This window comes from Theobroma umbraticum, unplaced genomic scaffold, assembly GCF_002168275.2.
Source record: "Theobroma umbraticum cultivar Fairchild unplaced genomic scaffold, ASM216827v3 scaffold_44.0, whole genome shotgun sequence".
In the NCBI taxonomy this organism is placed as follows: Eukaryota; Viridiplantae; Streptophyta; class Magnoliopsida; order Malvales; family Malvaceae; genus Theobroma; species Theobroma umbraticum.
This window is the reverse complement of record NW_018397255.1, coordinates 4058646-4074753: the sequence shown is the minus strand read 5'-3', so window position 1 is coordinate 4074753 and position 16108 is coordinate 4058646. Positions and strand designations below refer to the sequence as shown.

The following is a 16108-nucleotide window of genomic DNA, read 5'->3' as shown; positions in this document are numbered from 1 at the left end:
TTAGCTTTTATGTGGCGTTTGGTATTTTATAATATAGTGTAATTGAAAGTAATGTGATTGCAAGCAATGTCATTGTAGGAAAAATAACATTACAGTGTTTGGTACGTAAGCAAAATAATGATTAAAATGTAAGAAAAATAACATTATAGTGTTTGGTTTTCAAGTATTTTGTTGAGAATGTAATGTTAATTTTCAAAATTACCCATAGTTATTAAAATATTAGTTTAATATATTTATATTTTTTATTATTAATTTTTATATAATACCATCTTTTAAATATATTTTTAATGTCATATATCTTATTTTCATTTATTATTATAATCTTATATATTTTATTTTTAATATATTTATATTTTTTATTATTAATTTTTATATAATATCATCTCTTAAATATATTTGTAATGTCATATATTTTTATTTCATTTATTATTATAATCTTATATATTTTATTTTTATTTCTTTAATATATTTTTATATTATATATTTTATTTTAATTTGTTTTACCTATATTATATAAATTTTAATTTTTTATATTTTATTTTATTTTAATTTTTGATTCTTATATTATATATTTTATTTTAATATTTTTTATTTTAATTATAACAATATAAAATATTTTTAATAAGATAATAAAGTTGAAAGGTAAAATTATCTTTAAGAATATTACAGAGTGCAATGTAATGTAGTTGCATTGGTTTTGGACTGCAATCACATTACATCCCTTGGCTGTAATGTAATTGCATTGTAATATTACATTGCAGTGGTCTGTTATAAAACAAACACTGCAATGTGTTGCAATGTAATTTAATTAGACACATTGCAGGAGATGTGCTCTCACTTCCTTGATATCAAACGCTATCTTAGAGTTGTTCGTATGCTCTCACTTTCCTGATACTAAACGCCACCTTAGAGTTATTCGTGGGCGGGTTTAAGCCTAACTTTTACTATATAATTAATATGCCTAAGCTATCTATCAAAAAATCATATGCCTAAACCTATTCTAATCTGAAGAAAATTAGAAGTCAAGTTTGAGGTAGGCCTAACTGTTTAAAGCTCAAGTCCACTTGTTAAACTCTTCCTTCTTCTTTTAATGAAGAAAAAGGTTTGTTTCAAATTGAATTTTTATTTATTTTTTAATTCATTTCTAAATTATGTTAGTTTTCTTTTTTTTATTTCAATACCTACATCTCTTGCTTTTTTATGATTTTTTTTATTTTTTGACATTAATAATATATTTTATCAATGTTATTAAATACTTTTTTAAAAAAATTAAAAATAGTAAAATCAAAACATTTTTCATAATCTCCATGTAAGCTGAAAGTGGACATCCAGTTTAAAATGGATGGAATACCTATTTTAAACAAAAAATGGTTCATGCATTTTCCATTAAGCAAAATGCTATAATAATTAAAATTTTAAATTAAGAAGTGAGATCTTAGAAAGGAAATTTTAAAACCTCATAGCGTATCACTGTAAGGTGCTAATTAGGACTTAGATTAAAGAGTATCTTGTAATTCGAAGTATATGAGAATAATAAGATTATACTTTCAACTATTTGATTTAACAATAAATGTATGCACAACTTGTTTAAATAAATTTTAAAAAACTTTAAAAAAACTGAAAACTATTAGTAAATACTTATAACGGGACACAAGCAAATATAAACTTTAAAAGAAAATTGAAAACTATTAAGTAAATAAATTAGTAAATATAAATTTTAAAAGAAAATTGAAAACTGTTATGTAAATAAATATAACAAGACACAAATATCAACATAGCAAAAAAGAGTGAAAGAAAATTAATTAAAGTAAGCAAACGATTTTATATTGAATTAACAAATGAACTCGATATACATATATTTATGGCATACGTTAATGATAAGATGATAAATTTTATTAACATTTGAATTTGATCATGATAAGTGAAAAAATCTTATCTACATTTGAATTTAATCTAGATAATATATTAATCAGATAGCTTTATTTTGTTAATAACTTGATTAACCTCGCCTTTCAAGTGTTTAAGATTCATAAATTTATTATAAATGAATTTCATAAAAAGAGAATGGTGATAATTGAATGAATTAAAATAATAATTGAAACCCTAATGGAGGCGAGGGCAGCCGCGCACTTTGTAAAGTAATTTCCTTGAAAATTTATTTGGTCCAAGAAAGTTGTCAACCAACGATTACAGATGCGGAAATGGTGCCAGGATGAATGATGAGCAAACTCGGTTGGTGCCACACATTCATTGTCCCCCCACCTGTTGTCTTGTCTGGACAGGTTCATGTGCCGACCACAGCTTAGTACTATGAAAAGTGTAGGAAGAACCAAACTCAACCGAAAAATGACAAGAATCTTCTTAGCTCTTGCCTGATATTTGGATGAGATGTTTTGTGATTAATGCCGTGTAATAATTCAGTGACCAAATGACGAATTGTTCTTTTCAGCGTATAAAAGAAACTCCTTCAATATCTATGGAATTTGTTTGTAATTCATTTAATAAATTAAAAGATATAATAAGTTTTAGTGTAAAAGAATGGAGATTCAATTCGAATTCGAATTCTCATATAATCAACGCTTAATTCGTACACGACTAAGGAAGGGGGATAAACTTCATTCTTTTGTTTAAAGTTCAAATCAGAGAAAGGAAAATTTCTACTCGGTGACAAAGGCAGAAGACTTTCAATGCCAATAGGAGTAGGACCCAAAAAATTGTGAATGAATATTACATTCGGCAATAGTGAGAAACAATGCTAAATTGACCTAAAGTCGAGATCGCCCAATCAGCGACGCCCGGTCTCACTGCTTTGGACAAATGCAACCGCTTTTCTTGGAACTAACTCGTGTAGGGTAGTCTTTATTCGTCGGTAATTCAGACTCATCCTACATCAGCCATCAGAGGTACCTGCAAGGCAGATACAAGTGGACATCAATTGATTGGGACTATCTTTATGTTTGTTTGCTAGTAGCGTACAGTTCCCTTCATTTAGGCTTTCGCCGCGTAGTGATTATGAGTTGGACACTAGCAAAGCAGCAGTCGCCATCGTTTGAATAAAAATTTTTTGTTTGAATAAAAATATTAAAAATTATAATTTATATAATAATAATTTTTAAATTTAATAGAAGGTAATTTATTTTAAAAAATTATCATGTCAGTAAATTAGTAAAAATATTAATTATTGATTAACAGTTATGTTTGTGTCCAATAAAAAAAATTTTTGAGATGAAATTACCTATTTTAAAGTTATAAAGATATTTTACTTTTTTTGTTATGTAAATTGAGGGTATTCGTGGTGGTTATGGTTATTCAACTTTGATCAGCCGTGTAATATTGGTTCTATTGTTTTTGGAATTCAAAATTTGTAACATTCCACATAAACAATGAAAACCACACAGAATAATAGCTTGGCTAATATTCAATTCTGGATTAAGAAATAGAATACTAGAAACAAAAGCTATAAAACAAAAGAATCAATTGGTAGCCAATGAAATAGGAGCAAATATTATATGGTGATCTCGGTATTAAAATAAGAATCCCAGACAATAAACATTCTTTCATAATCAGACGCAAGACAAACTCTGCCTCCAGCTTCCAGGGAATGCTATTTGCCCTTCGTTCCCAATTTTTTAACCACATAAAACTGAAAACCCGTTACGTAACTTAAAACATAGAATTCCTAAGATTCTTTTTCATCATCGTCCTCGCTGATATATCTCAAAACTCCTTAAGCAACTTCCGAACCTGTTCCAACGTGACAAAAAGCACCACCGTAAAAGGTCCCTGTCTCGAGATCGTTGGTATAAATCCCTTATACAAAGCCATGGGCCCTTCCGCCTTCACAGTCTTGAGAGCACAATCCAAAGCGCCAGCATACGGCGGCTTTTGCCCAGGCTCCACCTTCATGTTCATAACCCTGGTCTTGATCACATCAACAGGATTCGAAGCCACCGCGGCCACAAAACCCGCCGAAAAACTCGCTGCCACGTGTGTCCCTAGCCCGTCTTTCATCAGCCCGTTTTCCAAAATCATTTCTTTGATCTGATCGTAAGAAGCCAGCTGCGATGCCGTCACCAACATTGCACGGTTCACCGTAAGCGACGATCCGCGCCACAGGGAAGTGATTCCTTCTTGTTTGCTCATGCGGGTGATAGCGTCGATAACGCTGGTGTAGTTACGGCGTTGAGATAGAGGGAGGCGGCCGTCAGCTTGCATGCGAACCATTGCCACGTCAGCTGGGTTCCCGACGGCTGCTCCGATCCCTCCGGCGATTAACCCGGCCGCGATTTTGCGGGACAGAGGCATGGTTTTCGTCTCCTTGTCGGTCCACTTTTGTTTCAGGATGTCGTACAGTCCCATGCGGGTGGTGGAATAGAGGGTCTGGCGGAGGATGGTGGCGGAGACGCCGGAGAAAAGAGCTGCCACGCCTTCGGTTTGGAAGATCCGGATTCCGGTGGCTACTGGTCCAACGCGCACTGCCGCGGGTGGTGGCGGCGGTGGCACGTGGATGGCGGAGGAGGTCGTGGTTGTTGTGGGAAAAGCCAAAGCAGGGCGGAGGGTTTGGACAGCAGGGTTCGGGACTTGTGTTTCACCCTGGAGTTGCATTCGGACTTTGATTAAGTCAAGTGGGTGGGTGGAACATCCGGCTACAATTGAAGCTACGCCTCCTTCAACAAAACCTTTGAATCCCATTTTAATTCTCTAAACAAATCTAAGCTTTTTGTTGTTTAGGAACCTGATTCTTTAACAAAGCTTGCTTGCAAAATAACAAAACAATGACCTTTGTTAAAGGCAAAAGAATTAACTAAACCGATGGGTTTTGCTCTTTTTTTTTTTTTAAAAAAAAAGGAATTATGGTCCAAAAACAAAGAGAAAAAGATTAGACTATTGAAACCAGTTGGAATTGGAGTTCATCTCACTCGAAACCAGGAGATGGGAATGGAGAGCAAAAGCTGTTGAAGAAGAGTGAGGAACGCAAGGCCTTTGAGACATATGCTGGAGAGAAACTTTCGTTTTTTTTTTTTTCCAAAGAAAAACAGTTGAAGCAAATGAATGGATGGTTTAATGGTGAGATGAGGAAGAGTATTTATAGCTGCGCCGAGGTTGGTCGCGTGGGGGTTCAGCGAAGGCAGGTGGAAATGCGGCTGTTGCGCGAAAATTGGAACCAGACAACATTTAAAAATCTGGGTGGAGACTCTGGGCTGTGTCTACATGTTGACGCGTTTGTGCCTTTGGTCTTGTAGGGCGGCCTCAATTCTTCACCTCTCATCAAAGCATTTGCTTAAATTAAATTGGAAAGTTCATTAATGTTTCTTTTTCTGAGCTTGCCATTTGCCAACGTTGGCTCGAGCCTGCCACGAGTCTATCAGTTAAGGGGCAGGTCCAAGGCAATTTGAGAAATTTTAGTTAAATTCAAATTCAAATGTCTGGCCTTTTATTTTCATAAAAAAAAAAAAGGTAAGACTTCTTAAGGTTTCTTTGCTTTTGTAGATTTTTGTTTTAGTTTTTTTTGGTTGGTCAATGACTCAAAATTGGGGGACTGTAGTTTCTTATGATTGGTCGGTCTTACTTCTTGCATGCTACCTAATTTTAGGTCTTCGTTCGTTTGTTATTAGCGAGAAAAATGAAAAGGGAATCAAAGGATCATAATATTCGAAATGAGAAAATTACAACACAAGTTAATATGCCAATTAGAGAATCGGCTTTGAAAGAAATTTAACTCTTGATATATGATTTTTATCAATAATACTAACAGCCAAAAAATTTAATTTCTAAATTTTTTGTGATTCCAATTTGGCAATTGCAATTTGCCAATTCCATTGTCAAAATAAAATTAATTGTACTTAACAACTAGATAAAAAAATTACTACTTTCTGGTTCAAAATTGACAAAAACATTGATGGCTTATTAATTAGTGTTTGTTTGATTTTTTTTTTTCAGTTTAAAAGTCAAATCAAATAAAAGTTTTAAAAAAATTTAAAAAATAAGTAACTTTTTAAAAACAAGCTCTAGAAGGAGCTTTCTCTTATTTTTTTTTTTAAAACACGACTCTTTTTAAATTTTTAAAAATATTCTTCATCTATTAAAAATAATTTTAAACATTATTTATTTTTATTTTATATGATTTATTATTAATTATAAATTTATATTATATAAAAATATTTTTTATAAATAAAAAATTAAAATTAAAATTTTTTCATTATGAACAAAAGAATTTATGATTAATAAAAAATTATTTATTAAATACTTTTTATGATAATTTTAATCAAAATTAAAATTTATGTAAATTATTTTATCAAACAACTTATTTATAAAAAAAACTTATAAAAATAAATTTATCAAACATATTTAATTTAATTTTAAAAATTATTATTTTTTATAAAAACTTTATAATAATTTTTAAACTAAAAAAAATCAAACCAAATAGATACTTAAGCTTAATTATCAACTTCTACTAGAGAAAGGACGCAAAGAAATTAATAAGTCAGAATCATATTTTTATCTCACCAAAGAGAAAACAGCCCATTTTCTATGACCATTTGTCACAGAGACAATGATAGATAGAAAATGCAGGGAAATCATATACTTCTCGAAACATTTTTAAAAGCTTGAACAGATCCCAGCGAATTAGTCAATTAAAATCATCATAATTTTTTCAATAAAGTGTTGAAAGAGTTTGGGGGTTAAAAGTGACAATTTATTGCCATTAATTTATAAATCAATAAAAAAATATATATTGAAGGGAGAAGTGTCCAGTGCGAGGGGCCAAATGCTATTATTGACTGACTGGGATTCCGATTTCCCACTTGAAACTTGGAAAGATCATTTTGGGGCTTCCGCGGTCCTCTAAACGCCATCCACGTGTACGCAGTTAATTAAGTGTTTAAAAAACCAATCTTGTCAAGGGTGGACTTGACTGACCGGGTCAGGCATGACCCGCTTTTGGTCAGTCTAGGTGGGATTTGGGGCAGGTTTTTGAGCCGCTTGACTTGTAGCCGTTGGGGCCCAAATTTTTAAAAGAAACGTTATGAGTTGAAAAATTTGGCGTCGCCTGAGAGATTCGAACTCTCGCGGGAAAATCCCATGTACTTAGCAGGCACACGCCTTAACCACTCGGCCAAAGCGACGGTTGAGGGAAATGCTGTAAGTATCTGGTTTTAACGATACACTATAATACTAACATTTTTGATGATAGTTGAGATGGGTAATTGGTGGTGGATACAATTGGGAAGATGAAAAAAGGGGCCGAATTAAATTTAAAGTTATACCATTAGCAACATTTAGAAATAAAGGAGAATTGGAGAAAATTAAAGGCAGAAAGTGGTATATGGTCAAATAAGGAAAAAGGATATATTCTTTTTTATTTTGTAATGCATGGAGGAATTTGAATATAAGTTTTATTCTATTCTCTACATACGGAATTTCTTTTTATTAGTCTATTTGCATGATTGCAAATTTTTTCCATCTGCAAATCTTACAAAGTTGTGCTCTTCTTGATTTTGGCTAGACAACTTGCTTATTTCAACATAATACTATAGATCTATAATTACAAAAGCAAGAATATTCAAAGTAGGAGGGAAGAGAAGACCATATAAAATATCAATTCCTTTTTCACTCGTCTCCTGTTTGAGACACCCTGTGACCTGTAAATTTCAATAAAAGAAATTAGAAAAATAATAAAAAAGGACAGTCGTTTTTCTGCCAGCATATCCCAAAACCAGACATTTTGATTGTTTAACATTATGTTTTTATATATGACTGACGAGACATGTTTTGCCAGTGCATTTCATCCTGATCATAAATCCGCTGCCTTGCGCCGTCAAAGGAAAGTCGAACATTCTTTTTATGGGTGGAGTGCAAAGGCTCAAGAAATTCTTCCCTTTAAAAGGTAGCGGTGCGCTTCTGCAACAATCCTGGCTAAGGAACATTAGCCAGGATGCTTGGAGGTTGTGGTAGTTATTGCTTTTGGATTGGCTCATGGCTTGATACCATTTGCCGGACTTGGGTTTGGCTAAAAATCTAAATTAACGTAAACCAAGAACTCCATTTTCACTCTTTTTTTGAGTTTAGCTCTCCCCACTCTTATCCTTTACAACTAGATAATTGAAAGTCAAATCGAAACCAAACACAGGCTCTGTTGTCGTAAGAATCGGGCTGAACACCAGCATATATTGATCACAAGGACAAGATTTAAACATAAACAAAGACAGGCCTGAGCCTAATGATATTCGGAAGGTCATCAGCCATAAAATGTTTCATTACCTCAGGTGTATAATCCCATAATCTTGTTATTGAAAATCCAGTATCATCACTTTTTTAGGGAAAACGTTGCACTATATGAAACAAAAAGGGACACGGGTGCATGAACAACGGCAGTGTGGAAATTGGCCAAAGCAGAAACAGAAACAGGCAAACGATAGTGATGAAGAGTTGTTCATGTCCGTCCAAATGCTTGAGTTTGCTAAATATATTAGAATAATCCTAAAAGAATCGTACTCTAACAAAATAGAATACAATTAAACTGCACAGAGGCGGCCTTAGACTTGGAAAAGGCAAAACATTGTCCGGGTTGACCGGAATCGGGCTAAAGTTTCGCTTCTAGACAGGCCGAGCGGCCCATGATCAGCACTACTTAACCTGCGCAATTATCATTTTCTTTTTTCTGTTTAAATTACTACTAATTATTGTTTTTAAAAAAATAATAAAAAAAGATTTAAAATCTACTTTTTAAACAAATAAATCATGAACCAATAAATAAATTAAATACTCAAATATCATTGTCAATTATTATTATTATTATTATTGTTTTAATTATTCTTTCTAATTTCTGTGACCCATTGTACCATCCTGTGGAAAGTGCGCACGAGGTAAAGGTATCTGTCTGCAGCCCACTATAATTCCAATTGCCAAATGCGTCAACCTTTCGCTCATAAACTGCAAGAGCAAAAGTCCTCTTAATTAAAGTTCTACACGTGATTTGAAAAGACAAAGTTTTAAATAACGTCGGGGAAGAAAATTCACATATAATGTTCAGTTGGCAATGCTAAAAGGTAAAAAATTTAATATATAGAGTGTACTTCAAATCAAATAAAATATATACAGTCTGGAACTGGCGTTGGCCCTACCCACTCAAAACCTTTCCTTTTCGCCAGAGGAACAATGCGGACTCCGATGAAGTTCATTGTCAGAATGGACGTGAATAGATCTTGATTGCTTTTCTAGTTTGGTTGCTTTTAAATGCAACACTGTAGACTGTACTTCACGAAGCTCTTTCAAATTCTAAGGGCATTGACTTACACAATGGTATACCTATAATTATAAACACTAGGCTTTAGCTTATCTTCTCAAGCTTATATATTTGTTTTTAGTTAATATGTTATTTGGGCCGCCCAAACCTGTTGTTCAGTTCAAATGCTTGTAATAATATTTGTTGTGGTGTTATTTGTTCCTTTGCCACCTAAAGCATTCTTTATTTATTTGCGCATACTCTTTGTTAGTGGATGGGTTGGGTTTGAGACGGACAATTATCTAGCTTGCCTATAAAATTTAGTAGTATCCACTCTTATATTTTTAAAAATTAAGACATTATATTGTTCTTCTGTCTACTTCTATTTAAATTTCACTTGTTTAAACTCATCACTAGAACAAAAAAAAATTAAATTTAATTAAAATTAAGCAAGAAATAATAAAGTGTATTAGCAAATTAAATTTATGACTTGATTTAAAAATAATCTAACCAATTATTCTTTAGTTTTTGGGTTACTATTTTGCCTTTCCCATATTATTCAAAGAAGAAAAAAATCAAAATTAATTTTGTAAAAATGAAATATTTCGAACATGATATTTTTTTAAAAATTGTTAAATTTTTAAAAATTGAAAAATATATTTTATTTATTTAATTAATTTTTATATTTTATTTTAAATTAATTTTTTATTTATTAAAATATAATTTATTATTCTATATTCAAGTGATATTATTGATATAATCTTGACTTGACACAATTGCGAAACAAGTTTGTAATTTACTGGTTTTTGCTGAGAGAGGCTAAAAACTATAGACAGCGAAATCCGTTGTCATACGATATAAAAAATAGAAGTTTTTGTCTTTAACACGACAAGACAAAATAAGAAACCCCCGTAAAAATTAATAATAGCAAACGGTCAAATTTGCTTTCTCTCTTTCAGATCCGACCAGATGCTCAAATCCTCTCCTCACCCTAACCACCGCCTAAATTTCCCATTTTGCCCCTCCAACCACCAGCACTGTCACCGCCAGCGTCGTCGTCGCAGAAATCTATGTGTAACAAAGCCACCATCATCCTAGGTTTTCTCTGTTCAGGACTGGTCCTCGGCGCCGGCTAAATAAAGTGGAATAGAATAAAATCTTAAATAAAAAATGCTGGTTCCTGGATTTCTGGGTTTCAACGGCGTCTTTTTGTTGTCGTTGCTAGTTGTTTTTCTGGTAATCCGGCATAAGTTGAGGAATGCGGCAGCAAGGAAAGAGGAGGTTACGAGGTTGCTCGAAATGGTCTCGCATGAAGCCGCCATGGTGGAGGTTCAAGCCACCGGCGAGTACGGTTACTATCCCAAGTACCAGTGTACTGTTTGCTTTGCCCCTACTACCACGCGCTGTTCTCAGTGCAAATCTGTTCGTTACTGGTTCGTTTTTATTTGCCCTTTTCTTATTCTATTTAATTTTGACCTAATTTTTCCGAATAGGATTGTCATTTTGGGCATTTTGTTTGTGGTTGGTAGAGAGTAGGAGCTACTTAGTTTTTAGAATTTACAGTTAGGAGTAATTGCAGCTGTTGAGGGTGAGTTGAATAATTAGAAAGATGAAAAATTTATAGCGGCTTTAGAAGTGGAATGATCGGATATATGTTTGAGGGGAAGAAGTTAAAGCCTTTAATTTTGATGGAAATGGTTGGGATTTCCCATTTTAGTTGTGTTTTAATAAACATTATAATTGGGCATGGTAGTTGATTTTAGTGAAGTTTTGATCTTAGGTTGTGTAAACGCTTGTTAAATTGATTGTTCTTTTAATCAAAGATTAGAGAATAGATTGAGCTGAATTACTTCATTTTCCGAGGAATGGTCTATATGGTTATCAGATTTATTATATGGTTAGTATGGTGGTGGTATTCTATGTTCATGATATTAGTGTTTATTGGGATTGTTTTGAGAAGGAAGTTGGAAGGCCTCTTTTTTCTGGTGTTTAGATGAGTGGGTGAGAAATAAAAATCTACCTTTCTGAGGATGTACATTGTGTAGATTCATCTCAGGAATGCAGGTCATATTATGTGCTTATCAGTAGCCACTTCTGGACCATTTATTGGAATGCTGCTTGTCAATACCGTATTGCTAGATATGCATGCTTACCGCTTGGGTTCTGTTGTTCAGCATCATTCTTGCTCATAAATGGTAGTCTTCATGCCCTTATATTATAGAGCACATGGCTCCATGATAGAAAGAGTGCTTTAAAATTTAAAGATGTAGAAGAGAAAGCCTGGTGTTCATCTTCCGTTTAGCTTAATTAAATTTTCATTCAACTAGTGGATTGGCTATATGAATCCCTTTGCTTTGTCTTTAAACAAATTTTATGCTGCCATTCTTTTTAAAAGTTTTGGCTGTGCTTTATCATGTTGTTATGTCAGTTTTTTCCTTTCTTAGTTTGCACTGCAAAATGAAATGCAAGATGCATGCATTTTCTTGTAAATGTCTTTAGTTATTGTACTGGATATTCAGATATGTTATTGTGCCATTTTCACCCTTTTTTGGTATTGACTTCTTCGCTTGTTCACGTGTAGTTCTGGTAAGTGTCAAATAATTCACTGGAGACAAGGCCACAAGGATGAATGTCGCCCCCCAACTGATTTTGCAGTAACAAAACAGTGTGCAATTCACTGTAATGATTCTGAGGTGGAAAGTATATTTAAGACAGCATCTGACACTTCATCACTGGTAGAAGATGATGACATTGATGGTAATCTAAAGCCTAATGCAGATGCCAAAGCAACACATAATGGTTTTGCTCCACCCAGTTCCTCATTGTTAGCTGGTGTCAGTCCATCTGGTGCCAGTAGTGAATCCTTGGTTGATGTTTCTCCCAGCAGGACACTTCTGTCTGGCCCTAATGACAAGCTCGGGAGGCAACTTTCTGATGATATTGCCACTGCTATATCTAGAAGTAAGGCTGCTGCTAAGAAGATGGAAGAAGCTATCTCACCTTCTTCAGAGTCTAATTTGACCTATTCTGTAAATAATCTGAGTAAATTAAATAAGAAGAAATCCACTCATAACACTGAAGAGGTTGAATTTCAAATGCCATTTGCTAAGGGCAATAATCTCATGTCTGATGATGTCCATCCTGCAAAATCTGTCTATAAGAAGTCAACAGTAGCAGTTTCATCTGAAATGTTAGTTACTGATGTATCCAAGAAAAGTAACTTAACATCCCTGAGCCCCTCATGGCCTAAAACTGTACCTAATGATAGGGAAGATGATTTGCAACCTTATGAAACCAAACCTGTCAAAACTTCCTCATGTAGTGCTTCTGATGATCATTCATCTTCAGCTGCTGGAGGGCATTCTGTTCCCAGTTCTAAGTTGGGCTTGCCGGCAAAAAGTAGTGCTACCCCTACTTTGCCACAGACTGGTAGTAATGGCTTAAAAACATCAATGCGGAAGGTTGTACAGCAGTTTAAAGCCTCCAAACAGTCGAAGTCCTATCTTTTTGGTTTTGGTAATGAGTTTAATGTAAAACACAATTACAAGGTAGTTTCCTTATTGTTATGTGTTTTTGTCGAGAGTCTCATAGTTTGCTATGTTGTATTGTGACTTGAGCACTTTTTGTTGTGGTTTGACAGATAATCTTTCCATATGAACTATTCATGGAACTTTACTCTTATGATGCGGTGGAACTATGCCCATTTGGCCTTAATAATTGTGGGAACAGGTAATCTTGATATTTATATAGGTTTTAATTTCAGCTCATAAAACGTATGTTTTGTCCAGAGAATGGTTTCAAGTGTGTGCATTTTGTGAAATTTATTTTGGTGCTAATTTAGTATGCTGGAACTTATGTATGTATAGTTCTTCACCTTTAAAGTGCAAGACAGGTAAAATGATACACTTGATGCTTAGATTATATATGTCGATGGAGTTCTTCACACCCCCCCCCCCCCCCTGCAAAGATATTAACCTCTTATCTTTCGAATTGTTGTTTTTTCCTCTACTATGATTTGGTGAGGCATGTTTTCTGTTCAATAGTTGGTTTTTGAGTTGCTAATTTTATACTTTTCCTTTGAAAATTACTGCAGTTGTTATGCTAATGCTGTGCTTCAGTGTTTGGCTTTTACTCGGCCACTTACCTCATACCTTGTCAGAGGGCTACACTCTAGAGCATGCAAGTTTCTGGTCATGACTTTTTCATGATTTCATTCCTCATTCATACCTCTTCTTTAATATGATGTTCATTGTTGCTGAGCAGGTCGAAAAAAAGAGTGGTGCTTTATTTGTGAGTTTGAGTGTTTGATTTTGAAGGCAAAGGAAGGGGAGTCCGCTTTGTCACCAATCAGGATATTATCCAAAATACAAAAAATTGGAAGTCATCTTGGTCCTGGGAAGGAAGAGGATGCCCATGAATTTTTGAGGTGAACCAACTGTTAAAAGTACTTTCTTTTTGTATACTATTTTGGTATAACCTTCTCAAATGTGAATTAGACTTCACATTAGTGAGATGGCAGGTATGCTGTTGATGCCATGCAATCTGTTTGCCTCAAGGAAGCAAGGGCTGCAGGTCCTCTGGCAGAAGAGACGACTCTAGTTGGCCTAACTTTTGGAGGTTACCTTCATTCTAAGGTTGTTCAAAATTCCGATGCTACATTAATGTCCATTTATTCTTATAACTTATTGTTATTTGATGGACATGAAGCAATTGTGATTTTTGCTACCTTGTTCTTAAATTATGTTGATTGGGTTATCAGATAAAGTGCATGAAGTGCCTTGGTAAATCTGAGCGGTATGAGAGGATGATGGATCTAACTGTTGAGATTGATGGGGACATTGGAAGTCTTGAGGAGGCACTTGCACAGTTTACAGCTACAGAAATCTTGGATGGAGAGAACAAATATCATTGCAGTAGGTTCGTTGCTTTTTAATGTGCCATGTCATTATGTTAATATTTTGCATGTTACCATGCTTGTTGGCCATTGTGGCTTATTGTTAGATATCCTCGATTTTAGCCTGTAATTTTAAAATCCCAACTGATCTAATGTTGTGTTATGGCTTTTCCATCCCCGTTTTGGCATAAATGAACTCTGACTATTTTTCTGTCCTATCATTACGGTGATTGTTGGAATCTCCACTTCTGTGGCATATTTGGTCCTACTGTAGGATTTTTATTAGGATTAGCACACAATTGCTGCTCGATGTTCACAGCTAATATTAAAATTTCTAGGGGCTACTGTAACTGGTTGAGCTTCTAGTGATAAATTCTCCATCCTCTTGTGATCAGGTGTAAATCTTATGTCAAAGCAAGAAAGAAGTTGACAGTATTAGATGCGCCTAATATTCTCACCATTGTTTTAAAGCGGTTCCAGGTAATTTTATGATGGCAAGTTTCTATTTTTGCGCTTCCATGTACTTTATTTAAATGTGAAACTCTTGCTCTACCATCCGTGCTTTTGCAGTCTGGTAACTTTGGGAAGTTAAATAAGTCAGTTCAAATTCCTGAGGTCCTTGATTTAGCCCCATATATGAGTGGAACAAGCGATAAGGCTGCAGTGTACAATCTCTATGCTGTGGTTGTTCACTTGGATGTTATGAATGCTGCCTTTTCGGGACATTATGTGTGTTATGTGAAGAGTTTCCATGGGGAGTGGTTCAGGATTGATGACAGCACAGTATGTACCTTCTACTTACTAATGTATATGGACATATACCTATCTGAAATCATCATGAGATGTATCACTGTACATAAATTTGACTTGTGCAGCCTAATTTGTAGGTAATACCAGTGGAGCTGGAGAGGGTCTTACTTGAAGGGGCGTACATGCTCCTCTATGCGAGGTAATGTGTAAAGAAATGGTGGGCTTTTCTAAAATAATTTTTTTTTCAGCACAAATAACTTTAGTTTTTCAAAATTTTAGGCGCTCTCCAAGGGCCCCTGCTTTGGTAAGAAACAATCTTGAGTGTCATGGTGTGAGGTTCAAGAAAAGGAATTTGGAAGCTGTTCCTTGTACCCATAATACATCCAAGACGAGATCTGACTCTAATTTTACAAGGTTGGATCCCTCTATAGCACAGCGGAAGCATAAGTATCCTTCTGATGCTTCAACCCGAAAGCACTTGTCTGATCAAGAAGATTGGAGGTTTCATTCAACGCAAAGAACTCCTCCAGCTGATTCATCGAGTGAGAGTTCTTCCATCTTCAGCGGCTCAGATGCAAGCTCTTGCAGCACAGCAAGCACCAAGGACTCTTCAAGGAGTGAAGACTTCTCTGATTATTTATTTGGTGACATGGGACCCGAATGGTACAGCCAATATGGGATTTCATCAGATTCAGGGGCGGAGATAGATTGCCGTGATCGGTGGCTGGAGAGGGATGGGAACTCCACATTTTTGTACGCTGACTCAAGTAGACATCGTAGGAATAGTAACAGTAGAGCATCTGATTTTGAGCAAGTCGGCTGGTCTAATCCTTTTGATGTAAGATCATCCGGTATTTCGTTGAGGAGAGCAAGCGTCGATGGATCATCTCAAACGTTTTATTGAGGTTTGAGTTGACATAAAATCGAGCTTTCAGTTATTTACTTATTGTTATAATTCAAAAAGCAGTAATCATCATTTTTTTCTCCATAAAATTACCTTATAATCTTCTACTTTAAACTCTCAAGTTTGCTATCAGTGGGCCGTTGGCCTGCCCAGGTCCGCAGATCAGGCCAGCTGCACCTTTTGACTGACTTTAGGGATAAGAATTTGAAGCTCAAGCCTCGTCAGGCCCAAGCTATTACTCTTGCATTAAATGAAAAATCTAGTTCAATTTAATTCTAAAACTTAGTTAATGGTAATAAGAATATTATTATAAGCTATATGTATTTTTTGTTAT

The 16108-nt window shown here is 34.6% G+C and overlaps 2 protein-coding genes and 1 non-coding gene across 3 annotated transcripts; 1 reads left to right on the top strand and 2 right to left on the bottom strand.

The window, feature by feature from the left end:
- Positions 1-3477: 3477 nt before the first annotated feature.
- On the bottom strand, positions 3478-5068 carry UCP5 (uncoupling protein 5). Its single transcript, XM_021419141.2, has one exon. It carries the CDS (start codon positions 4690-4692, stop codon positions 3718-3720), a length of 975 nt encoding a protein of 324 aa, XP_021274816.1. The 5' UTR covers positions 4693-5068; the 3' UTR covers positions 3478-3717.
- Positions 5069-7045: 1977 nt separating this feature from the next.
- TRNAS-GCU (transfer RNA serine (anticodon GCU)) lies at positions 7046-7127 on the bottom strand. The gene has a single exon. It is a non-coding gene; the product is annotated as a tRNA-Ser (tRNA).
- A 2999-nt stretch (positions 7128-10126) lies between these two features.
- UBP17 (ubiquitin-specific protease 17) lies at positions 10127-15863 on the top strand. The gene is made up of 11 exons (XM_021418912.2): positions 10127-10659; positions 11808-12774; positions 12867-12955; positions 13320-13405; positions 13490-13652; positions 13746-13860; positions 13986-14143; positions 14516-14600; positions 14691-14903; positions 15008-15069; positions 15150-15863. Exons 1-11 carry the CDS (start codon positions 10397-10399, stop codon positions 15772-15774), a joined length of 2826 nt encoding a protein of 941 aa, XP_021274587.1. The 5' UTR covers positions 10127-10396; the 3' UTR covers positions 15775-15863.
- Positions 15864-16108: the final 245 nt, after the last annotated feature.